General features: G+C 43.9%; 1 protein-coding gene and 1 long non-coding RNA gene across 2 annotated transcripts; both read left to right on the forward strand.

The window, feature by feature from the left end:
• trim67 (tripartite motif containing 67) lies at nucleotides 1–23229 on the forward strand. Its single transcript, XM_020455576.2, has 10 exons — nucleotides 1–843; nucleotides 6425–6520; nucleotides 7234–7356; nucleotides 10338–10448; nucleotides 13564–13717; nucleotides 14734–14894; nucleotides 15269–15407; nucleotides 16646–16949; nucleotides 18555–18717; nucleotides 20604–23229. The coding sequence occupies exons 1-10, from the start codon at nucleotides 85–87 to the stop codon at nucleotides 20652–20654; spliced, it is 2061 nt and encodes a 686-aa protein (XP_020311165.1). The 5' UTR covers nucleotides 1–84; the 3' UTR covers nucleotides 20655–23229.
• A 1776-nt stretch (nucleotides 23230–25005) lies between these two features.
• LOC116356193 (uncharacterized) lies at nucleotides 25006–25995 on the forward strand. Its single transcript, XR_004204670.1, has 2 exons — nucleotides 25006–25340; nucleotides 25719–25995. It is a non-coding gene; the product is annotated as an uncharacterized LOC116356193 (long non-coding RNA).
• Nucleotides 25996–26277: the final 282 nt, after the last annotated feature.

Consider the following 26277-nt stretch of genomic DNA (forward strand, 5'->3'; position numbering starts at 1 on the left):
GCTGTTCGTGTCATATGGTGCTGGTCTGTTTTCATTGATCGCTGCTCTTGTGCACTGTGTGAGGAGCGTTTTATAGAAGACACGATGGATGAAGAATTAAAATGCCCCGTTTGCGGCTCTCTTTTCAAGGATCCTATTCTTTTACCCTGCTCACACAATGTGTGTTTGGCGTGCGCCCGAAATATCATTGTACAGACCCCAGAAGGCGAAACACCTCCGCAAAACCGTGCCTCCGGGAACTCGGACTACGATTATTTGGATATGGACAAAATGAGCATGTATAGTGAAACGGACAGCGGCTATGGATCATACACGCCGTGCCTCAAGTCTCCAAATGGGATACGGGTGTTTCCTCCGACTCTGGTGCACCGCCACTGCTCCATAACGTGTCCTCTCTGTCACCGTAGTGTCTCTTTGGATGAGCGGGGACTGAGGGGCTTCCCACGTAACCGGCTACTGGAGGCGATAGTGTCTCGTTATCAGCAGAACCGCTCTGCCAACGTGAAATGTCAGCTGTGTGACCGCAACCCTGTCGATGCCACTGTGATGTGCGAACAGTGCGACGTGTTTTACTGCACACCATGCCAGCAGCGATGCCACCCTTCCCGTGGACCGCTGGCCAAACATCGATTACTGCCACCGACCCAATCGCCCGCGGCTGGAAGCCAGCAGATGCCCGCCGGCACCATACGCAAACAGGGAACGTGTGCAGACCATGACATGGAGAACTTTAGCATGTACTGCGTCAACTGCAAGACTCCAGTGTGTATGAAGTGTCTTGAGGGTGGCAAGCACGGGAGTCATGATTTAAAACCTTTAGCTGCCATGTGGAAACAGCACAAGGTAAGGATGAAGGCTGGTGGGGATGGCCTTGGCCAGCATCATAATAAGCTGCTCTGCAGCATCACATCATCACATGTCATCAGTGCCATTTAAATCACTCCAACTGAGTGCATCAGTGGTAGCCTTTACTGACAGTCACCAGGCAGCAACACCGTATAGCCTAATCACAGAGAAAGAAAACAAAGCAGCCCAATAGCCTGACTCACCAGTGTCAGGTCACTGTTCTCCAGTTTCTATCTCAGATTGTTCCTGCCAACAGCTCTGGGTTTGCCATTTGAATTTGCGAATAGGTCACCGGCGCTGTGTAACAGTGCCACATGGTTTCCTCAGCGCCCACTACATGGTGAAGAGGCATAGGATGCCTATAGGCAGACTGACACTTTGATAGATAGTAGAGATGGACATTGAGCTATCACACCCAAATTCACCAATTCAATTAAAAGCCAAACTGGGCCACTAATCGTACATGTTGTGTGATTTGGAGAGTCCTGGGGTATTCTTCCCATCAAACAGCATGCCTCCTTCCCACTCACTGATAAGGGTTGTTATGAGTACAGTTGACCTTTGTCACACTAGCCTACTGTCCCACAAATGGACCATGAAAATCGCATACTGTAAGTGTGAAGCGGTGTTTATAAGTGATGAGCCCTATAAATACAAGATGCAGAAGTGCTTCGTTAATATATTTCCTGGTCGAGTGAGATCGAATACACTCCAGCATGCTGTCCATTTTGTGCTGTGTTTTATGGCCAACGATCTGTATTGGCAAGAATGGGATGGTCAAGTGAGCTCTGCTCAGGTTGAAGGGAGTGTGTGTGTGTGTGTGTGAGAGAGGGAGGGAGAGGGAGAGAGAGAGAGAGGGAGGGAGAGATGGAGGGAGAGATGGAGGGAGGGAGACATTAGGTGATGAAAAGGACACAAATGTATTGGCCTACTATTATGGCAAATGATCTCGGAGCCCTCTTGAAGCTACACTATCCCTCTTCACTGTAGATATTGGCTTGGGTCTACTCTGCATGCCTCCCCTTGAATGATTCCACTGCACCAGGCAGCTATCTATGTCACTGTCACTTGGATGGGATTTTGTTGTGACACTGGGGACTAATACAAACCTATTACTCACAATCCTTCCTATCCACAGCTCCAGATCCGCCCTCGAGCTCTGACATGCTTTCCTATCGACTGTCCTCTTCTAGGATCTGACAGAAAACTCAGTTGAACAGATTCAACAACCAGTCTGTTAGTTAGGGTAGGAGGGCTTGGAGATTGCAGTGTTGAAAGGAGAGAGAGAGAGAGAGAGAGAGAGAGAACGGCTACTCCTCCGAGGATTGTTTTATGACCACAGATAGATTGTGTCTCAGAGGCAATTGTCATCCTCCATGCTGCAGAGATACTGATAATGGAGACGCCTGTGTGTGCTGACCCACGTCCACTGTGAATGAGAGCCCCCATTCGTTTTTTGCTGGACCTTCAGTAGTCAATCTTATATTCCTCCTCGGGGGATGCTTTTACAAACCTGATTTGAAAGTAATGTCAAGTTGTGTTGATGTTATTTACAGTATGTCAAATGGAACAAACGGAAAACAAGGGACTGCCTTAGGGTATCAATGGCATTTGTCTCCCCTTTAACAGTGACAGTGTGAGTGAGTGACAAAAATGCTTGCTGGGAATACATCATGAATATGTATTTACTAGCCGATAAGCCTCAGATAAGCGATTGGATGAAAAGTCACGGTAGTGAAGTTTCCTATGGATGTCCTATGGGCAGCCAAGCAGAAACACCCAGATTCAGTGTATAGTATATTTAATGCCCCCGCACACACACTACACACTGGTACCAAACTCTGCACATGCGTACACTAGGCCAGGGCATTGCTCACCAGGCTGCAGCAGGCATGAGCATTTGGGCCCCGCCAAGTCCAGTGCAGGGCCCAACCGACTAGTACTGAGCAATTAACCGAAATGTCAGTGTTTAAAAATAGGTTTGAACAACTTATTGACCCGACATCAGTAAAGAGACGGAAGACGATTGAGAGTGAATTAGAGCAGTTGCTTCACGAGCTACTGTATCTCTACCTGAAAATACATAAAGTGATTTGATAGTTGGTATTCAGCAGTCATAAAAGTATGCCTTATTTCCTTTGAAGAACGACTAAAATGGTGACTTTGTCAGACGGCACAGACAGCAGCTCTATAGAGATGAGATGATGACATGGAATGAAATGATAAAGTCATCAAATAACACAAATGTAATATACACAACAACAGAAGTAAAGTAATGTGAATAAATGATGGTCAATAAGTGATAAGCAGTAATGGGCAGTCACTACCATCACGGGATTGGATTCATTGTTTTATTCTGTGTTGTTACAGCATTCAACCCACATAATGCATAGTGCATTTAATGTGCCAAAAAATATTTTTAATCCGAAATGGAAAAAAACTTAATTTTTAAAAAAATTATAAAACCGAAACCGAACTGACCTCAAAAAGCACTAATCACTCAGCAGTACAACAGACTCAGGTCCTTTAGTTTGGTCCTGAATTCCCAAATACCGCACATTATACATGACCACAAATAACCTTTTAGGAGATGAAAGAAACCATGGTTCCTCTCTTTTCAATTCCACATTTTGTTAAATGGGGTTGTCATCCTGTCATTAAGAGAAAGGATGACATATTGGGAAGGCCTACATTTGAACTACATCAACCTATTTATGGACCAATGTCATAGTCATGGATAGAATCTGATCAGCACATTTGTAGAGTACTATTGGATAATGGAGGATGGGGCTACATTCCAGTGCGGTTATGTGGATAAGAATAGATACAGAAGTCTGTGGTTTTGACCATTGAAAGAGATTCATATAGGAGAGGATGCCCCCAGCTTGTACAGTACGTGAAGGGGCTAGCCAAGTAAGAGCACAGAGTCTGGCCGGGTCAGCTGGCTGGCTGGCTAGCCTAGATTCAGATGGTAATGTAGCTAATGACAGGTTGTTCTGCTACCCCAGGCATACAGATCCCCTCTCCCAGACCCTGCAACAGCATTGGCTCCAGAATGTAGGTTAAGTACAGTGCGGTATCTCCCATCCCATTGAATATCTGTGCTGTGCCATACTCTAGCTGCATAGTACCCAGTACACTAGACTTGGTTCATGTTGTGTTGAATAAGCGTTTGGTGATGGGGTAGCCAGGCATAAAGGATGAGTGTACTGTATGTGTGCAACTACTGTAACCAAAGGCATAGGAACAGGAGAATCATTTTGAGCTATTTTTAGAGGCAAGAATGAGTGCTTGGACAAGACCTTAGTGTAGTGCTGTGTGCGCATACCTCAAGGGTTACCATGGATACATGGAGGCAAGTTACCAGACTGTTGCTGAAAATGAGGCCTAATGGATATCACGACTCTACCTTTTGAAATATATGTAACGAGCTTCACAATATGCGATATCTCAAATAGATGTTATACTTTGCGTGTGTCAATGATTGTAACACTGTCACAGTATGAAAAAAAGAAATAATTAATTATTCCTTGCAAATGTCATTTGTGCTGTTTTTTAATATCATAAAATGTGTCCATATTATGCATATTCATACACACAATATATTAATGTAGCAAATCCTATAAATATTTGATAAATTGTTAAGGCAATATTACTTTTACTACATTTTCAATTGAATCATCCTCTGGAGATTTTCCTAAACTGGTAAATATTGTTTGTGCTCTGATTTCATGCTTTATTTGGGTTGCTCTTAATTTGCCTGGGGGTCTGTGCTGACCATGCTGGGCTGTGATGGCTGTTGTGGCCATGTTGTAAAATATCAGTGGTGGAGCAGTGTGCCACACGGCCAGAGGATTTGTGTGAGGCTGAGCAGGGGAGGGAGATTGGTTCTGCTCTCATCCAGATGTGGAGCGTTAATGACACAGCTGCTGAGTGAGGGAGGAGAAGATGGAGGAGATGGAGGAAAAAGAGGGGGAAGAGAAAGGGGTGGAGGCGGTGGGGCTTCCTGAATCTGACCCAGTCCTCCTGGCATGTCCCTGAGGACCCATTTGGAATCAAGGTCAACACCGCAGATCAACACTGCAGCTACTGTATGTAATTGTCTTACTCCGATCCCTTAACACTGGGTTAGAAATGGATAACACACCTTCTCCCCTACTTGAAACCCTCTGCTCTTGAATGACACGCACATTACTTCAGTGTTCTCTCTCTCTGATGACATTACTGAGGAAGAATGCTGCTGTCAGGAAAAAGGACGCCTCTTCCTATTTGTCTGGAGGAAATACATTTACAATAAAGGGTACATTTTAAAACGAGTCGTTTAAATAGAGCCTCACCTTTCATTTTATGACCCTTCCCACTGATCACACACGGGTTGAATCAACGCTTTTTTTAACGTCATTTCAACGAAGTTGCGATGAACCAACGTGGAATAGACGTTGAATTGACGACTCTGCCTAGTGGAAATGACTCTAACAGGTTTCTCCTGCTATAACTGACCTGTCATCCTTAGTGACAGTGAAGGGGCTGGTGCTGTATTCCACCACCACTAATGAGGTCACTGCCAGTTCTGAGCCACACGAGGGCAGCATCCCGATCCTAATTACACTGAAGTTTAATATTAGCTCATAAAGAATAACTACATCTTACAAGGGGGGCTCATGACAAGACTGATAAGACCTTGACGCTATGGGTCCCTTGGTAATGTTTTCATGTTAAGCAGTAGCATCCTTCTGGTCCATATCGAATCAAACTCTCACATTATACACTGTTAGGATAAACGAGGACAACCCAGTGAAAGGACATTAATTGGTGATATGCAGGAGGTTGTCAAGTGACAGGCTCTCTCCCCATAGGAGGGCCACCAGACCCCTCCCCCTGACCCCTGGAGGTCACCCTGACAAAGTGTCACAGAGAGAAAAAGGTCTGAGCCGATAAACACTGGGCTGGCACTGCCCCCTTGTCTTGTCAGGAGCTGTGGCTGGGGCCCTGGTGGAAAGAAACCACACAGGGGAGCGGAATCACTCATCCCCTTGTTAGCAGCGCGGACAGACAGCTTGCTGGGCCAGATGGCACATTAATGAACCGTGGAGGGCTGGCTTGATTTGTGTCCCTCCTGAACCCGACGCACGCAGCCCACAGAGGCCCAGCCCCAGAGAAGCCCTGACTGAGACTGATAGAGAAGCCCAGAGGAATAGGGGCAGGTGGGAGGAGCGGGAGGGAGGTGGGAGGAGGGAGGTGTGGATCCGGGCCAGATTGATCACAGCAGGGTTGGTGTACACCATGATTACCCTTCACTCATGGTCCATGAGCCTCAGCTCAGAGCAGATCTGCTGAAAGGTTTGACCTCTAAACATGGTTTTGAGGCCCTCGTTTGAATTTGTAATCTCCTTGATTACTATGACCTCAGAGGTCGTTGCTGTGTGGTTGGGCTTAAGTACGGGGTTAATTAGTATAAATTACTGCCCATACTGTATATTTCTGGGACAATTGGCTTTAATCATAACATGTTAGAGAAGTGACACGGAGAGTGTTTTGATTAGTTTTGGATTAATAATTGCCCGTTTTTCATTCACAGTGTCAACTCTCCCAAGCTTTGAACGGTGTGTCAGATAAAGCCAAGGATGCCAAGGAATTCCTAATGCAGTTGAAGAACATGCTTCAGCAGATACAGGTAACATTCTCTATTTGATTACGTGTCTGGTAGATCAAATGAGAACGTCAAAACGTTATAGAAATGTCAATGTAACCTGTATTCTCCATAACCTACTTACCTGTGCCTGTCGGCTTTAACGAAACACTCAAAAGAAAGAGGAAGGATGCTCCGGAATCATACAATGTCACTTTCTGGACTCTTTTCATTCTGCAACGAACACCGGCACTACATCCAAAGCACTTCTTATCGCCCGGTGGGAACAAAGGTTTCTGTTTGTGACCACGCTAAGAGCTAAAGTAGGAAAGGGCTGCTGTCCACACGGACTGCCCCAGCCTGTCACAGCTTTTATACACTTACTGCACTACCATGTCTTATCAGTCTGTGCATTAAGACTCTTATTCTGGGGTTGAGGGGATTGTATTTGAGTAAAATCCCAGCTCTGCTCAGCTCAGTAGAGTTAGAGTCTCTAACCATTTTCTTCATCCTTGAACCGAGGTGCAGAGTGTAGCTCGAATAGAATTCACTATCTCACCTGCGCTTAGGTAAATTATTGATATGCAGTGGTGATGATGGAAGATTTAGCAGTAATCACTGTGGTGTTATCATATGTAGTCCGCTAGTGTCCTTGCCCCCCATCCCCCGTCCCCTCTGTGCCTGGCCCTAGCACCCTGTACCTTCCTGTACCTCCCTGTTCTTTTATTGAGCGATGTGATGTGTTGTGTCCCTCGCAGGAGAACGGGGTGGAGTTCGAGGCCTGCTTGGTGGCTCAGTGTGACGCCCTGATTGAGGCTCTGACGAGGCAGAAAGCCAAGCTCCTCACCAAGGTCACCAAGGAGAGGGAGTACAAGCTCAAGGTGGGTTAGAAGGATGGACGCTGCGACGGCTGATGGATAACAATGTCATGTTGACTGCCCCAGACACTTCTTCCCAAGCTCAGATTGTATGTGCACCATTATCCTGGGGACAAGGTCATGTTGACTGTAACATACAGGTGGCAGGATTCAGACGGGCGGACAAACACAGCAGGGCCATGGTTTATTGATAACAATAATCACAGTACTCTCTCTGCATCAGACATGTTAACCATACTTTGCATACTTAACACAGATGATCAATAGTTACATATTATTCATATTACAATCCTAAGTAGTGATAGACTGCCTCTTTTACCTCAGCTAGCAGCTCTTTCATGACACAAAGGGCATCCAAGGTTGTGAACTTGTCTTGGCCCAGGTCGAGGTGCATCTGGATACAGATTTCTGTCCTCTCCGCATCCCTGTCCTCTCTTCTCCCCCTGAAGCCTCAGCTGAGGGCCTGGGCCTGCAGGCTGGCTGGTGTTAAGTTCTTAGTGGGTCACATGGATCCAAGCCCAGGCTCAATGTGCAGGCTGGGGGATTGGGGCTCCAGAGGACAGCTGTTGTGTTTAGCAGGGCTAAAGCTAAAGAGCAGCTAGGACTGTTGCAGCATCACACAGCAGAAAAAAAGGTCTCTTCATTTCACTATGATGAAGGCTGTCAAACTGATGTGTCCTTTTCAGAAGATTACAATGGGAAAATAAGAGCTTTATGGAGTTTAGTACACAACCATATGGTAACGCTAGTAAAGAGCAATTGTCTTGACAGCATTCGGTATCAATAACATCTCTTCTCCCACAGTATGGTGGAGATAGATGGTTGGTGATTAACTTGGATTTCTGACATTTTTTAGGATCACCATTAGCCAATGCCAATGGCGACAGCTAGTCATACCGTCATACAAAAGAAAAATACATTACAGACAAAATCCAACTCACATACATTTAAGAACATGAACATGTAGTGTGTGTATCTATCAGTTGCACATACATGTCAGTACATAAGCACAAAAAGTAGGTCACATGGGGAAAGGCATTGTGAGGTGTTGCTATATTTGTTTTTTTAAACCAGGTTTGCTGTTAACTAGTGCTATATGAGATGGAAGGGAGTTACATGCAATCACAGCCCTGTATAATACTGTTTTTTTAAACCAGGTTTGCTGTTAACTAGTGCTATATGAGATGGAAGGGAGTTACATGCAATCACAGCCCTGTATAATACTGTTGTTTTAAACCAGGTTTGCTGTTAACTAGTGCTATATGAGATGGAAGGGAGTTACATGCAATCACAGCCCTGTTTAATACTGTTTTTTTAAACCAGGTTTGCTGTTAACTAGTGCTATATGAGATGGAAGGGAGTTACATGCAATCACAGCCCTGTTTAATACTGTTTTTTTAAACCAGGTTTGCTGTTAACTAGTGCTATATGAGATGGAAGGGAGTTACATGCAATCACAGCCCTGTATAATACTGTTTTTTTAAACCAGGTTTGCTGTTAACTAGTGCTATATGAGATGGAAGGGAGTTACATGCAATCACAGCCCTGTATAATACTGTTTTTTTAAACCAGGTTTGCTGTTAACTAGTGCTATATGAGATGGAAGGGAGTTACATGCAATCACAGCCCTGTATAATACTGTTTTTTTAAACCAGGTTTGCTGTTAACTAGTGCTATATGAGATGGAAGGGAGTTACATGCAATCACAGCTCTGTATAATACTGTTTTTTTCCTTGAATATGTTCTGGACCTGGGGACTGTGAAAAGACATCTGGTGGCATGTCTGGTGGCATGTGTGTCAGTGCTGTGTGTTGCTGTGTGGAATTTCCAACACATTATTGTTTGTTATAAAAACAAGAAGCGATGCAGTCAGTCTTTCCTCAACTCTCAGCCGAAAGAGCCTGGATTGTGAGCTTTGTTTGATTGAAATCCCTTTTTTTAGGAGCAGTTGTGACGGTAATCTGTTGAGAATAACTACTTTATGTCATCTACAGGACAATGTTTGTTTTTTACCCTGCAATCTCAGATGGAGGGCATTTGTTTCCCCCTGTTCAATGGTCTGGAGTGTTGTGTTTGTGTGCCGGTGAACGTCATTTTCTACTCTAATTAAATTCATCCGAGCCATTAATCTGTCAGCAGTATTTTTATCAGTGGCCTCTTTCGACCACACTACACATTCCCAGGGAGAGAGTCATTTTTGTGACTCGTGACAGACTAGTCCAGGCATAATCCATAGACCGCTGGAGTGGCATTGTTTGAATGTTGCATAATGTAAGGATTATATAGTAAATTCAATCTGAGTTGTTATATATCATTTGATTTACCTAAATGTATATTAATTATGATTTGATAGACATGACTGTTCCTGACTGTCCTCTGGTTTGTTTATGTTTTGGGGTTATTTTATTCTGTCTACCATTCAGGATTGTTCATTTTATGCTTATTTAATTTTTAATATTTTAATGGATTTATTTAAATAATGAAACCGGTTGACAGGTGAATAATTTATGAACATTTAATTAATGATAGGCTAATGGCCTGAATGTGTCAGTGGCTTAATCTAATTATTTCATACATTAGTTTTGAATTCTAAGGCTTAATTTGATAGAGTGATTAAATACCTTCCAATTAATCAACCTTTTCTGACCTTTTAATGTATAATCTTATAAACACAAAAATCCATACTTTTTCACAAAAATGCAAAGATAAGTTAAACACATGAGCAAGTATAAGTGGTCTACCCAAACAAAGGCTCATAAAATGTTGACAGTCCACTGAATTTCAATTAGCTGTGAATGAATGGCTTTGACACCCGCCCAAATCCATTTTCCCCAGTGCTTTGTGTTTAGCCAAAAGGAAAAACGCGCGTATGTGTGTGTACGTGTGCATGTGTGTGTGTCTGTATTGGTGTGAAATGCCTGCCCAGTATTAATATTACATTAAAGGGTGCTCGTCTGTGTCCTCCTGGCTTCTCCTGTGTTCAGGTGGTGCGTGACCAGATCACACACTGCACTATGAAGCTGCGTCAGACCACGGGCATGATGGAGTACTGTCTGGAGGTGATCAAAGAGAACGACCCCAGTGGCTTCCTGCAGGTACAGTAGTGATGTATGGATGAATGGGGCTAGAGCTCTGCTAGTAGGCTGTATCATGTTTGAAGGTAAGACCCAGGTGCAGGCAATGTCGAAGTAACAAAAGTTTATTAATTCGAACACGGGCAGGCAAAGTTACAGGACGGCAGGCAGGCTCAGGGTCAGGCAGAGGTCGGTAAACCAGAGTAGTGGGGCAAAGTTACAGGACGGCAGGCAGGCTCGGGGTCAGGCAGAGGTCGGTAAACCAGAGTAGTGGGGCAAAGTTACAGGACGGCAGGCAGGCTCGGGGTCAGGCAGAGGTCGGTAAACCAGAGTAGTGGGGCAAAGGTACAGGACGGCAGGCAGGCTCGGGGTCAGGCAGAGGTCGGTAAACCAGAGTAGTGGGGCAAAGTTACAGGATGGCAGGCAGGCTCGGGGTCAGGCAGAGGTCGGTAAACCAGAGTAGTGGGGCAAAGGTACAGGACGGCAGGCAGGCTCGGGGTCAGGCAGAGGTCGGTAAACCAGAGTAGTGGGGCAAAGGTACAGGACGGCAGGCAGGCTCGGGGTCAGGCAGAGGTCGGTAAACCAGAGTAGTGGGGCAAAGTTTATTTTATTTATTTCACCTTTATTTAACCAGGTAGGCTAGTTGAGAACAAGTTCTCATTTGCAACTGCGACCTGGCCAAGATAAAGCATAGCAGTGTGAGCATACAACAAAGAGTTACACATGGAGTAAACAATTAACAAGTCAATAACATAGTAGAAAACGAAGGGGGGGTCTATATACAATGTGTGCAAAAGGCATGAGGAGGTAGGCAAATAATTACAATTTTGCAGATTAACACTGGAGTGATAAAAGATCAGATGGTCATGTACAGGTAGAGATATTGGTGTGCAGAAGAGCAGAAAAGTAAATAAATAAAAACAGTACGGGGATGAGGTAGGTGAAAAGGGTGGGCTATTTACCAATAGACTATGTACAGCTGCAGCGATCGGTTAGCTGCTCAGATAGCTGATGTTTGAAGTTGGTGAGGGAGATGAAAGTCTCCAACTTCAGCGATTTTTGCAATTCGTTCCAGTCACAGGCAGCAGAGTACTGGAACGAAAGGCGGCCAAATGAGGTGTTGGCTTTAGGGATGATCAGTGAGATACACCTGCTGGAGCGCGTGCTACGGATAGGTGTTGCCATCGTGACCAGTGAGCTGAGATAAGGCGGAGCTTTACCTAGCATAGACTTGTAGATGACCTGGAGCCAGTGGGTCTGGCGACGAATATGTAGCGAGGGCCAGCCGACTAGAGCATACAAGTCGCAGTGGTGGGTAGTATAAGGTGCTTTAGTGACAAAACGGATGGCACTGTGATAGACTGCATCCAGTTTGCTGAGTAGAGTGTTGGAAGCCATTTTGTAGATGACATCGCCGAAGTCGAGGATCGGTAGGATAGTCAGTTTTACTAGGGTAAGCTTGGCGGCTTGAGTGAAGGAGGCTTTGTTGCGGAATAGAAAGCCGACTCTTGATTTGATTTTCGATTGGAGATGTTTGATATGAGTCTGGAAGGAGAGTTTGCAGTCTAGCCAGACACCTAGGTACTTATAGACGTCCAAAGTTACAGGACGGCAGGCAGGCTCGGGGTCAGGCAGAGGTCGGTAAACCAGAGTAGTGGGGCAAAGTTACAGGACGGCAGGCAGGCTCGGGGTCAGGCAGAGGTTGGTAATCCAGAGTAGTGGGGCAAAGTTACAGGACGGCAGGCAGGCTCGGGGTCAGGCAGAGGTCGGTAAACCAGAGTAGTGGGGCAAAGTTACAGGATGGCAGGCAGGCTCGGGGTCAGGCAGAGGTCGGTAAACCAGAGTAGTCGGGCAAATTTACAGGACGGCAGGCAGGCTCGGGGTCAGGCAGAGGTCGGTAAACCAGAGTAGTGGGGCAAAGTTACAGGACGGCAGGCAGGTTCGGGGTCAGGCAGAGGTCGGTAAACCAGAGTAGTGGGGCAAAGTTACAGGATGGCAGGCAGGCTCGGGGTCAGGCAGAGGTCGGTAAACCAGAGTAGTGGGGCAAAGTTACAGGATGGCAGGCAGGCTCGGGGTCAGGCAGAGGTCGGTAAACCAGAGTAGTGGGGCAAAGGTACAGGACGGCAGGCAGGCTCAGGGTCAGGTTAGGCAGAAAGGACAAAACTGGGAAAACTAGAAAACAGGAATATAGACAAAGCAGGGGCAAGGGGAAAACCACTGGTAGGTTAGAGGAATGGGCGACACCTGGAGGAGGGTGGAGACAATCACAAAGAGAGGTGAAACAGATCAGTGCGTGACAGGCTGTGGATGAGGCTAGCCTGCTTGACTTCCCTCACATTCCCCTCAGATGTCCTTGTTTCCTACTGCTAAATGCTAAGGCCAACAACTATTTTTCTCAAATATATTTCCTAAAACGGGTTGAAAACAAATAATTTGAAGATCATTAGAAAACTCTTGCCATAAAAATTCTTAACATCAAGACCTTTGAAAGAACTGCTTATATATTTTACTATACTAATAAATATTGATTCAGAGTGCATATGATAAGCTTGTAGCAAGATATTGATTAAAATGTGTTGTTGGCCAAATGTGAATGAAGATATTGATACTTAATAGGTAATAAATAGGTCATCCCAAACCAATACTCGTTGACTTGCGCTGTTAAAGGTTAACCTGATAATGGTTAACATTGGTATGTGACACCCTCATCGAGTTAAACGTCGACTTGTCGTATTTAGTTCCCCTCACCATTAGCTGGAAGCCATTGATTCTCCTCTTTTTTTTTTAAAGAACAGTCTGAATAGGATGAAATAGAGATGAAAGACTCTCTTCTGTAAATTGGTGCTTCTCTCCCCCCTTGAAATGTTTATGGTGATATGGATTGTACAGTTTCTTATAACCCCTGAACAAAATCTGTGCTCTGTATCATAAAAGCTTATATAAATCCTTACAAAAGCTGGTAACCTACAGGGTTGGCTATTCCTTAATGCAGCACATTTCCAGCTGGCATTTTTCCATAAAAAGTCCATTAAAACCATGTTGCACTTTGTAATAGTATATTACACTGTAGCTGAACCTTTTAGTGGAGTTGTAGCTGGTTTGAAGCGGTTCTCCCCTGCTGTGTGTCTCTATGTAGATCTCAGATGCGCTGATTAAACGTGTGACGTCGTCTCAGGACCAGTGGGTCAAAGGGGCTTTGGAGCCCAAGGTGGGCCCTGAGTTTGACCTGACCCTGAACACAGACCCCCTGCTGCAGACCATACTACAGCTGGACTTTGTCCAGAGCAAAGGTAACCTATATGTGTTCATTTCTAAGTCATATTCATATACTTGCTACTGTTTGCGTAGTGTTGAGTCTATTCGTACACATTTTCATACAGTATATTGTTACATTGTTAGATAGTCTTGCAGTGGACTCCTCTTTCAAGTGTGCCTGTGATGTATTTTTGTATGGCTGTTCAGCAGTTAAGTAGATGCACTTGTCTCTTGCGATATGCATCACCTGCACTCATTCTGTGCTTTATACCTTGGTGAAGTGGAAAAAATGCTTTTGCAAAACTGACCAAAAAGGTTTCCATGTTTCACACATGTTCAATATTCTGAGTATCTGATTAAGACATACTATGTGTCCAGAGAAATTTTTTCATTAGTCTATTTAAATATTGTGCTTGACTAAACCTGAGGAAGATTTGTAGTGCACAGTATATCCCCTGACAATGTCCTAGAATACCAGGATATATTTGTCATATAAATACGATGTATTTCATTTCGCTCCAACACTTTTCCATATCTGTCTACTGAAGCAGACAAGATTTCCCCGTACACAGTTACCAACTTAGTCTGCTCCAAATACAACGTCATGTAAAACCAAATGAGATTTGAAACCAGGGGAAATGTAACCAGCATTCCTCTTAGAAAGCACAGTAGTTGATCAGTTCCACTATGTTGCAAACTAAGTCAAGCACCACACATCAACCCATGTCCAATATCATGTTTCAGATATACAGGAGACTCCATTATTGAAACAAATGCATGCAGGTGGATTGAAAGAGACGGAGAGCGCAGGAGGTATTTCAGAGTTGCTATATGATCATCCAAATCCCCCTTTCCTCCTTGAGACCTGCCAGCCCACACCAGCCCACCACGTTAAGGGGATAGAGTGCTCTCCTCCCATGCATGTTTTACCGCACTCTTCCCTGACAATATTCTTACCTGCCTGACAACAACAACTATCAACCACAACCTATCCATGCAGAGATAGATGTTAACTTCTCTGTGGTGTTCCTGCCATCTGTTTCTATTCAAGTGGAGTCTGCCACGGTGCCCCCGGCCCCCCTGCTGCAGCTGGAGAAGTGCTGCACCCGCAACAACAGTGCCACCCTGGCCTGGAGGGTCACTGTGCCCCCTAGCAACCCCATCGAAGGCTACATCCTGGAGCTGGACGACGGCAACGGGGGTCAATACAGGGTCAGATAATCCTTCACTTCACACATTAGAGAACGTGTCATCATGTCCGACGCTCCATGTAGTCTGACACTAGGGTGGAGCACTTCACGGGCGGGTGTTTTAACAGTAGATTAAGTCAAAGAATGTAAACGTTTGATGCTCATTATGCAATAAAAGGTTTGCATGAGCTGTGTTTTATTTAGCCAGGCTCATTTCAATATGTGCAATACAGTTCCACTGTAATTCTATGTGCAGTAGGGTGTCCTACCCGTTTCCTATAGATAACAGTTGTCGCCTATGCCACGTATTTTATTATTCATAGTGCACATGCTGCAGTCAGAGCTCTAACTAACGCCAGATGGTCCTGTGCTGTACTGTATGTCTCTGTGTCCCAGGAGGTGTATGTAGGGAAGGAGACTGTGTGCACTGTGGACGGCCTCCACTTCAACAGCTCCTACAATGCCAGAGTCAAGGCCTACAACTCCACCGGAGTGGGGCCCTATAGCAAGACTGTGGTGCTGAAGACATCTGATGGTGGGTGTTCTGTGTTCTCTCACTTTGTGTTGACCTAACTGTAGACATGAAAGGGAAGGAAGAGAAGAACCCCCCGCCCCACCCAACTGGGGACCAGGGGACACCAGGCTTAATTAGTGCCCGGGGTACAGAATGATACTCTTTATTCACCGCTCCTGAGCCGAGCTCGTCCTCTGGGACATCCAGGCCTGCTGTTTGCCGACAAAGCCTCGTCCTCCCATCAACGCTCTTGTTTGTGTCCTTAACTACGGAGTTCTAATCCACAGCAATGGTATCCCAGATCTCACTTTAATGGAAGGAGACTGGTGCAATCTGTCACTGTCCTGGCTGGGTGTGGTGGTACTAGTCAGCTCTGGGTCCCCAGAAACCTCCAGGTTTAGAGCAGTAAACACCATGGCAGAGCCAGAGATGAAGGAGCTCCACTAAAGAGGTGTCCAGTCCTGATATAGGGCTGACAGACAGTGGAAGTGGTTTCGCAGTTTAGCAAAGTATCACAGCGAGAGCGTGCCAGACTGTGATTACTCTAGCCTGCCAGCTGTCAGCGCATTGCCGTGCTCTCCCCGTCCATCCCTCCACTCCCCATCCCAGCCTTGCACTCAATCAATGGCATCAACTGCCTATCCTCTCTCCCTCTCCTCCCTCTCCCTGTCCTCCCATTACTGGGATGGGGAGTGGAGGGAGGGACAGGGAGAGGGAGAGAGGATAGGTTGTTGATGCCATTGATTGAGCTGACAGAGCAGCGGGACAAGGAGAGAGTTTAGACTGAGCAGAGTACAGGCGGCTCCAGCTCTGGCTCTGCCAGCTGCAATAACAATGGATCTCTGCATGTGGAGGCCTTAGTGAGTGCCTGTCGTGTGCCAGTTAACTGTTTATTCTAACATAGCAGTGCCTCTTTGAGGAATGGGGCTAATTAAGGCAATACACTGCAATGGTTTGACACAGCAGTGCCTTATGGGCAAGGAGCTGCTGAATGAAAATGAATCCAGTGCTTGACTTTTAAATGAGAAGTAGAATTTTTCATTGTGCTGCTTTGTGAATATTTCATGTGTCATCTCACAGTATGCTGCCCAGCATGGGGTCCTAGCTGATCGTGCCATTCTATACTGGCATCATGTTTCATGCTCTCATGGGGCTCCATCCTCCAATGAGGTTCACTCAGACAACCATGCCCTAGAGACCTGGAAATGCTCTTATCTTGCTCTGACTCCTCCTACTGCTCTACTTTGTCTCTCCTGCAGTGGCCTGGTTCACCTTCGACCCCACCTCGGCTCACAGGGACATCATGTTGACCAATGAGAACCGGACAGTGAGCTGCAACAGCTACGATGACCGTGTGGTCCTGGGGACAGCCGCCTTCTCCAAGGGGGTCCATTACTGGGAGCTCAGGGTGGATCGCTATGACAACCACCCGGACCCTGCATTCGGGGTGGCGAGGATCAATACGATGAAGGACATGATGCTGGGGAAGGATGATAAGGCCTGGGCCATGTACGTGGACAACAACCGCAGCTGGTTCATGCACAACAACTCCCACACCAACAGGTAGGTGACACATCTCTGGGGAGGAAGGCTGACTCCTGCTCCTCCACAGCTTCAGAGTTTAGAAATAGCCATCATGTGCTTTGTGTGTCATACTGTCAGGACTAAAACACGTACACACTTGCAATACTTGGTAGGCAGTATCAGACCTCAGGATAAGACCCAGTTGCAGACAGTTTGAAGTAACAAAAGTTTATTACAAAAACAGGGGGGCAGACAAATGACAGGTCAAGGACAGGCAGAGGTCAGTAATCCAGAGCAGAGTCCGAAAGGTACAGAACGACAGGCAGGCTCAGGGTAGGCAGAGGTCAGTAATCCAGGGCAGTGTCACAAGGTACAGAACAGCAGGCAGGTTCAAGGCAGGCAGAATGGTCAAAACCAGGAAAACTAGAAAACAGGGACTAGAGCGAAAACAGTAGTACAGGAAAAACCGCTGGTAGGCTTGACGAGACAAGACGAACTGGCAACAGACAAACAGAGAACACAGGTATACATACACAGGGGATAATGGGGCAAATGGGCAACACCTGGAGGGGGGTGGAGACAAGCACAAAGACAGGTGAAACAGACCAGGGTGTGACAGGCAGTTAGTTGGAAATGGAAGAGATTATTCTCAGGGCAGTGCTCTTATGTTTTGTGAATATCCGTTTTTATTTACTTTTACACAGGGTAACAGAGTAATATTACACATAGATTCAAAGACAAAGAGGCCACAGGCTTAGCAACCTACAGTAGCCCCAGGGACATGAATATCCAGAGCAGGATCCTCCTTCCTCGTTAAACCAAAAATACAGTAGTAGTTACTATTTTCAGTCGTTGATTAAAGATTTTCCCTGTTTTTGTCTTTCATAGCACATCATCTTTTGGTTTCTCCAACCTCATTATTTATCTTCCTGTCAGGTGGTACGTTGGAGCCTATCAACCACAATGACTCACTCATTTCCCTCATTAAAGTGCCAACGATACATGTATGTACTGTATGTCAGGTAATCACCAAAGGCTGATCGTGCTGCAATCCTGCTTGTTTGTTTCTTTAGCCTAGTGTATTTCTCTGGAACCCCCTGTAGAACCCAGTTAACTTTGTGACATAGCTGTTTGACTGTTTGAGCTGCTCACTCTCAAAAACGAAAACACTGCTGGCTTTTGGGGTTTCCAATGACTTGACTGGTTTGAGTGTAACTATTTACATATGGCTTTGCACTGCCAAAGTGTTTCAGATGTTTGGATATGGATGCGTTTATGGACTTAGTGCCTCAGGTTGTTTTCTTTATTCCATTGGAAGGGAGAAAAGATATACACCCTGAAGGAGAAGCTTGGGAATGTTTTCACATATTTGTTGGACTACAAGTATTCCGAATATATTAGGGATTTACTGTACATCAAATCACACATAGCCTACATACGAACACGAAATATTTAGCAATTAGGTCAAATCTAATGTCTTGGATAGAGAAAACGATTTTCCGCTCAAAGCCATTTGCTCCATAGTGTTTTTGGACTCATTGGGATCCCTCTACCCATCAGAGATCCCAGACCACTCTCAAAGGGCCTGTGTGAGCTGTTTTGATGTAGTACATTAGGTCTAGACTCTGTGTGTGTGTTCTGCAGGGCCGAGGGGGGCATCTCCAAGGGTGCCACTGTGGGCATCCTGCTGGACCTGAACAAGTACACTCTAACGTTCTTCATCAACAAAGAGCAGCATGGCCCCGTGGCCTTTGAGAACCTGGAGGGTGTCTTCATGCCTGCTGTCAGCATCAACAGAAATGTCCAGGTGAGCACTGATAGTCAGACAGAGCTGATTAGGTTTCAGAAATTCATTCAGATAGTTTTGTCTCTAAATTCAAGGATTATCGGCTTTATTTAGAAATGAAATGAATCTCCAGATTAAGGATGTGCTAAACTGCATAGGCTGTACACATATATACAGTGGGGCAAAAAAGTATTTAGTCAGCCACCAATTGTGCAAGTTCTCCCACTTAAAAAGATGTGAGAGGCCTGTAATTTTCATCATAGGTACACTTCAACTATGACAGACAAAATGAGAAAAAAAATCCAGAATATCACATTGTAGGATTTTTTATGAATTTATTTGCTATTTATGGTGGAAAATAAGTATTTGGTCACCTACAAACAAGCAAGATTTCTGGCTCTCACAGACCTGTAACTTATTCTTTAAGAGGCTCCTCTGTCCTCCACTCGTTACCTGTATTAATGGCACCTGTTTGAACTTGTTATCAGTATAAAAGACACCTGTCCACAACCTAAAACAGTCACACTCCAAACTCCACTATGGCCAAGACCAAAGAGCTGATAAAGGACACCAGAAACAAAAATGTAGACCTACAGCAGGCTGGGAAGACTGAATCTGCAATAGGTAAGCAGCTTGGTTTGAAGAAATCAACTGTGGGAGCAATTATTATGAAATGGAAGACATACAAGACCACTGATAATCTCCCTCGATCTGGGGCTCCACGCAAGATCTCACCCCGTGGGGTCAAAATGATCACAAAAACGGTGAGCAAAAATCCCAGAACCACACGGGGGGACCTAGTGAATGACCTGCAGAGAGCTGGGACCAAAGTAACAAAGCCTACCATCAGTAACACACTACGCCGCCAGGGACTCAAATCCTGCTGTGCCAGACGTGTCCCTCTGCTTAAGCCAGTACATGTCCAGGCCCGTCTGAAGTTTGCTAGAGAGCATTTGGATGATCCAGAAGAAGATTGGGAGAATGTCATATGGTCAGATGAAACCAAAATATAACTATTTGGTATAAACTCAACTCGTCATGTTTGGAGGACAAAGAATGCTGAGTTGCATCCAAAGAACACCATACCTACTGTGAAGCATGGGGGTGGAAACATCATGCTTTGGGGCTGTTTTTCTGCAAAGGGACCAGGACGACTGATCTGTGTAAAGGAAAGAATGAATGCGGCCATGTTTCGTGAGATTTTGAGTGAAAACCTCCCATCAGCAAGGGCATTGAAGATGAAACGTGGCTGGGTCTTTCAGCATGACAATGATCCCAAACACACCGCCCGGGCAACAAAGGAGTGGCTTCGTAAGAAGCATTTCAAGGTCCTGGAGTGGCCTAGCCAGTCTCCAGATCTCAACCCCATAGAAAATCTTTGGAGGGAGTTGAAAGTCCGTGTTGCCCAGCAACAGCCCCAAAACATCACTGCTCTAGAGGAGATCTGCATGGAGGAATGGGCCAAAATACCAGCAACAGTGTGTGAAAACCTTGTGAAGACTTACAGAAAACGTTTGACCTCTGTCATTGCCAACAAAGAGTATATAACAAAGTATTTTGATAAACTTTTGTTATTGACCAAATACTTATTTTCCACCATAATGTGCAAATCAATTCATAAAAAATCCTACAACGTGATTTTCTGGATTTTTTTCTTCTCATTTTGTCTGTCATAGTTGAAGTGTACCTATGATGAAAATTACAGGCCTCTCTCATCTTTTTAAGTGGGAGAACTTGCACAATTGGTGGCTGACTAAATACTTTTTTGCCCCACTGTATTTTTGAATTGTTACTAACCAGGAAATATACATCATGCTGAGTTAATGAGCACTGTGGTTCAAATTCTGGACCTCGAGTCAGCAGTTTAATCTGTCATGAACTCATTTGGAACTGTTTGTCCTTCGCAGGTGACCCTACTAACAGGAATGGAGGTGCCAAAGAATATTAAGCAGCAGTAGCCTCCCAAGGTGTCTAGGCACAGTCCCACCAATGTCAACATGGATTCCTCCTGCTCCCCCCCCTTAGTACTACTACTGTTCAATGCCTATGATCAAATATCACCCTTAGAGGGAATCTTATATACAAGGGACTTTTGTACATCAATTATATTGTTTTTTATAATTTTCCAAGTCTTATTTTCATCTCAATCCGTACAATCAGATTCTGTGTTTACAGTCAAAATGCCACCGGGTGCTTTAATGAAGTGCATCTCTGAAACAAAATCCCATACTAGGGTAGAGTCATGAGATGCCCTACAGTACAATGTCTCTACTGTATTCATCTTCTTCTCTCAGGTTAGTTCATAGAGAGTTTGTATACCCCTATTTCTTTAGAGGAAACTGAACGTCAGCCTATCTAACTCATAAGTAGATATTAATAGAGCTTTTCTCAGACATATTATTGGTGATATACTGCACTATCTTTTCAACTTTACAAAGCCTTGCCAGAATTGGAGTAAATTCAGTTTCAATTCTGGTCAATTGAAAATGACGTATTGGGGATTTTATATCCTATAAATTCAATTTCATGAAATTGAAATGGATTTCACCCCAGCCTCGCTTTCAATAAGAGAGTAAAGGTGGTCAGATCAGTATAAAGGACAAATCAGTATAAGGGACAAATCAGAGGACAAACTGTATCTTATCAAACACAAAATTCTGTCGCTAGAGGACAAATCTTGGTTCGAAGTGAAGCCAAACCACTGTGACATTGAGATGTAACATTGCCATGTATTATTTTGTCAAACGATCTACATACAGTAGATAGTATCTTCTTTCAAAGTATTTATTGTTTAATGCGTTGACTTTTACTACACTATTGAAATATTTATTAAGAGGGTGTATGCTCATGTGATGTTTGAATGAACAGGTATTGTTAAAGGTATTTTAAATCTGTTAAAAGTATTGTATTGACAGACCACCAGAGGGTCAAGTTTGCATGATATGTAAGGAAACTGTAAATACGACTGTCTCCCAAGCATGTATTCTAAGCTAACTAGTTTACTTAAAACTCTATCTGTATATAGTAAAACAACGCACAACAGTGCTATGCGGAAGCCTTTCAAACGACCTATTACAGTATAATAACAGTTTGCCCCCTAGAGTTTGAGTTAGGATTACAGCGTCACATTCATTTCACCACAGTATGTATTTTACCTTTATGTGACAAGTTAAATCATTTTATGGGGCTAAAGCATATTAATATGCCATGTCAGATGACAAAATGAATGAAGAGGGTTAAGCAGTGCATTTGTGATTTGTCAGAGTGAATCTTTATGGAATTGTAGATACTAGGCAGGCTTATTATCCCACATTTACATCTGACCATGTCTTCATTATGTTTGAGTTCACACACTGGTATATCATTAATCTGCATTCGATGCAGTTAGGAGTTTTGTATTATATTATTTAATTATAATTTTGTGAACATCTTGATCTCTTTCTGCTACTAAAAGTGTTGCTTCAAAGTAATGTGCCCTTTATCCAAAATGGTAATATGTTTTTCGATTAAGGATACCAAAGCTATTGCCATTAGAGGAACATTCTGCTCAGAGTCTGTGTTGAAGCACTGTGGTACACTATTGGTGAAAATGATTTGTACTGCTCTTGTAATATTTTCTCTTTGTAAAAACACCAAATATAGTACTGGCATTTTTTTATAGTCTTTAAATCTAATATGGGGGTTATTTAGCTGTGTTAATGGTGTTTTCTGAACAGAACCATTGCCTTGTACATTAAACATGTTGATATGATGTAGAGCAGACTGTCTGATGGAACTGAAGTATGTCCAAAGCTAAAATGTGGAGATGACCATTCCCGGGGTAAATAAAATGGATGGGAAATGTACATGAAATGTTGACAGCTGTTAGGCTGGACTGATAATTGGCTAGAGCCATTTTGTATAAAGACAAGCCAATGCATCAGGTTCCAGCATGTATTGAGTTATTAAGTGGCTCCAAGTGAATGTCGTCAATTACAGAACCATCCCTTTTATGAAGACATTCGTATAAAACTGAATTAGTGCTTGTGACGGCAACTACAGTATAGGGAAGTGTGAGGTGTAACGAAACCACAAAAGGCAAACAAAATGGTGTCCATGTAGCCTCTCAGCAATCATGGAAATGGCACAAAAAAAAACACTGCAGGTGCAGACCATAATATCAACAGAACCTTAGTAGTAAATGCAGATAGTAGTTTATCCTCTCTAAGTGTTGTCTATTTGTGTGTTTGGCATGGATTTCCCCTCCCCAACATGGTAGCCTGCTTCTGAATGTGAACCCCCCCAAAAATAACAAAAAAATAGTGCTAGAAAGTCACTACTGTCAGATTACGTTTGCATTTGAATCTTTTTATTTTCCCCATATTTACTGTTCCCACCCTGACTATGGCATGTGGGGGGAGGAGATGTTGCAGTGTCTGTGGGGCATCTCTCTTCTAAAGGCAGGCACGTATCTCATGCCCTGGGGTGCCTGTTGCCCTCACTGCCACACTACCAGAGAACTAGGCTGGGTGCACCACCAAACCTCATGGGGAATGTCAACTGGTCCTTTAGGACACTGTATCTATGTCCACAGTATGCGTCCACAAAAAGCTGTGCTTCTTTTTCTAGAATTCTGTTCATGTGTATGTATGTTCTTTAGTTCTCATCTCTCCTACAATGTAAACGTTTTGTACTTCTAAGTGGTTTGTATATGCAATGCGTTGTACTTGGCATTGTTTTCATATTATACAGTGTAAAAGAAAAGCAAAAAGCAATGTATTTTTTTTCCTTTTTTAAAATTAATAAATTAGTAACTGTGATGGAATATGAATGGGCTCGTCAATATCTTTTTCTGTAGTCTTCCTGGGGTTATGTTGATTGAGGCTTGGACATCAATTGTCTAATCTGTATCTTCATATGAACTCTGCAAAACTCCTAGAAATGCAGCAAAAATGCAACTCTTCATCACTGTTTTCAATTCTTCACATTTTATTTATCCAACCTATCAGAGCAAAACACCAGTCTCAACGTCAAATGCGAAGAGGCGACTCTGGGATGGTGGCCTTCTAGGCAGAGTTGCAAAGAAAAAGCCATACCTCAGACTGGCCAATAAAAATAAAATATTAAGATGGGCAAAATAACACAGACACTGGACAGAGGAACTCTGCATAGAAGGCCAGCATCCCGGAGTCGCCTCTTCACTGTTGACGTTAAGACAGGTGTTTTGCGGGTACTATTTAATGAAGTTGCCAGTTGAGGACTTGTGAGGTGTGTATTTCTCAAACTAGACACTCTAATGTACTTGTCCTCTTGCTCAGTGGTGCACCGGGGCCTCCCACTCCTCTTTCTATTCTGGTTAGAGCCAATTTGCGCTATTCTGTGAAGGAAGTAGTACACAGCGTTGTACGAGATCTTCAGTTTCTTGGAATTTCTCGCATGGAATAGCCTTCCTTTCTCAGAGCAAGAATAGACTGACGAGTTTCAGAAGAAAGGTCTTTGTTTCTGGCCATTTTGAGCCTGTAATTGAACCTACAAATGCTGATGCTCCAGATACTCAGCTAGTCTAAAGAAGGCCAGTTGTATTGCTTCTTTAATCAGTACAACAGTTTTTCGCTGTGCTAACATAATTGCAAAAGGGTTTTCTAATGATCAATTAGCCTTTTAAAATGATAAACTTGGATTAGCTAACACAACATGCCATTGGAACACAGGAGTGATGGTTGCTGATAATGGGCCTCTGTACGCCTTTGTAGATATTCCATTAAAAATCAACAGTTTCCAGCTACAATAGTCATTTACAACATTAACAATATCTACACTGTATTTCTGATCAATTTATGTTATTTTATTGGACAAAAAATGTGATTTTCTTTCAAAACAAGGACATTTCTATGTGGCCACAAACTTTTGAACTTATATATATATTCATAGCAATCTAAAAATATACCAAAAACCCGCAACCCGTGACCAATACTTGTTCACCCGGGACATCTTTTTCAAAGTAGCCCAATTTGACTGAAAAACTATTAACATGGCAACACTTAGCTAAACAGAAACTTCTGCAGTGCATAGCAAACAGACTGGACTGGCCAATGGTAGGCATTTTTTTTTGTTCATCCATCATTCCAGTGAAAGTGACCAATCGAAGGTTTATAGACACCCATCCACGTTAAACCCACCCTCCATCAGCCTGAAATCCAAACCCAAAGGTGTGAAGACTTGAGAGAGTAATTTGATCAATTGAGAAAGTGTTATTTTTGATCTGTGACAATAAAGCTCTTAAGTTTAATGTGCACACTTGACTGACCTGTGCACTCGCTGGACGCGTCTGCTCGAATGCCCATTTTCTTCTCTCGATTGTGTTTTCTCGCGCCATGATGTTTCATCTTGATCGCGCGCGCCATCTAGTGCTCGTTCAACTCTTGGATCGGATTTGAGAACATATTTAGCTGCCATTGTGTTTTTAACGTCACAGCAAAGGGAACCGACGCAAAAAAAAGAGAGATGACTATGAAGACATTTTGGAAGAGAGGAGGAACTCCAGCGACTTGAAATATGCATTCGGGTGCTATTCACCGGTTCTTTACAAGGGACTCACTGCCTGCAACGCAAACATGCTCAAGAATATCGTCTATTCTGATCAGCTACGCTATGTGATTAATCAGGTAAGTAATTAATACTATCTGCCGCATGTGCAAAGGTTTTCATGGTTGTTATAGGTTGTGAAGTGTTAAAATCTCAGTGTTTCTATTGAGCCTCACACCACAGTGACATCTCGACCCCTCTGATCCACAATTTTAGTCAACATGTGTAGATGACAAAATGTGTTGATCAAAGTGTGCAGGAATGTAACTTTATATTGCTTTGCATGCAGGGTCATACTTGACCTTTTCACTCAAGGGTTAATTCCATCCCTTCAGTGTTTAAACCAGTTTGACCACCAATGACTAATGTCTTGACAACTTTCTCTGAAACTGTCTTTGGGGTTAGGCAATGCATGTATTATTCATAACCTCTGTCTTCTGGTTGATGATCATGCCCAGGTGTCACAAGAGTCTGGCGAAGCCCCTGACATCAGCCAGGAAGAGTCCTGTGTCATTCTGGAGGAGATGGCCTATCGGCTCCAGATCAGCACCGTCCACTTCTTTGCCTTCACCCTCAGCAAGGACTTCAAAATGCTCTTGCAACATGTCTATATTAACATGTAGTATTAATTAGTCTGAGGTCTGTTATGAATCTAATGCAAAGTAGTACATTAAGGATTATGGGGCATGTGGGATATTAACTATTTTCCCTGTTAATAAAGTTAATTCATATCCACACATTCTTCAATTCTTCAGCTCCAACAGGCCATCCAGGAGCATCCTGTGGTGCTGCTCCCCAGTCACTGTAGTTACATGGACTTCCCGTTGATGTCCTACATTCTGTACACCTATGACCTTGCCCTGCCTGTCATCATAGGCGCGGAAAGTATGGGTGCTGAGGGTGCTGCAGGACCCCTTGAAAAATCAGAATAGAAAATAAATATTTACTGTACCAGTCAAAAGTTTGGATACACCGACTCATTCAAGGGTTGTTCTTAATTTTCTTAAACTATTTTCC

Source organism: Oncorhynchus kisutch, linkage group LG21 (assembly GCF_002021735.2).
Source record: "Oncorhynchus kisutch isolate 150728-3 linkage group LG21, Okis_V2, whole genome shotgun sequence".
NCBI classification, from domain to species: domain Eukaryota; kingdom Metazoa; phylum Chordata; class Actinopteri; order Salmoniformes; family Salmonidae; genus Oncorhynchus; species Oncorhynchus kisutch.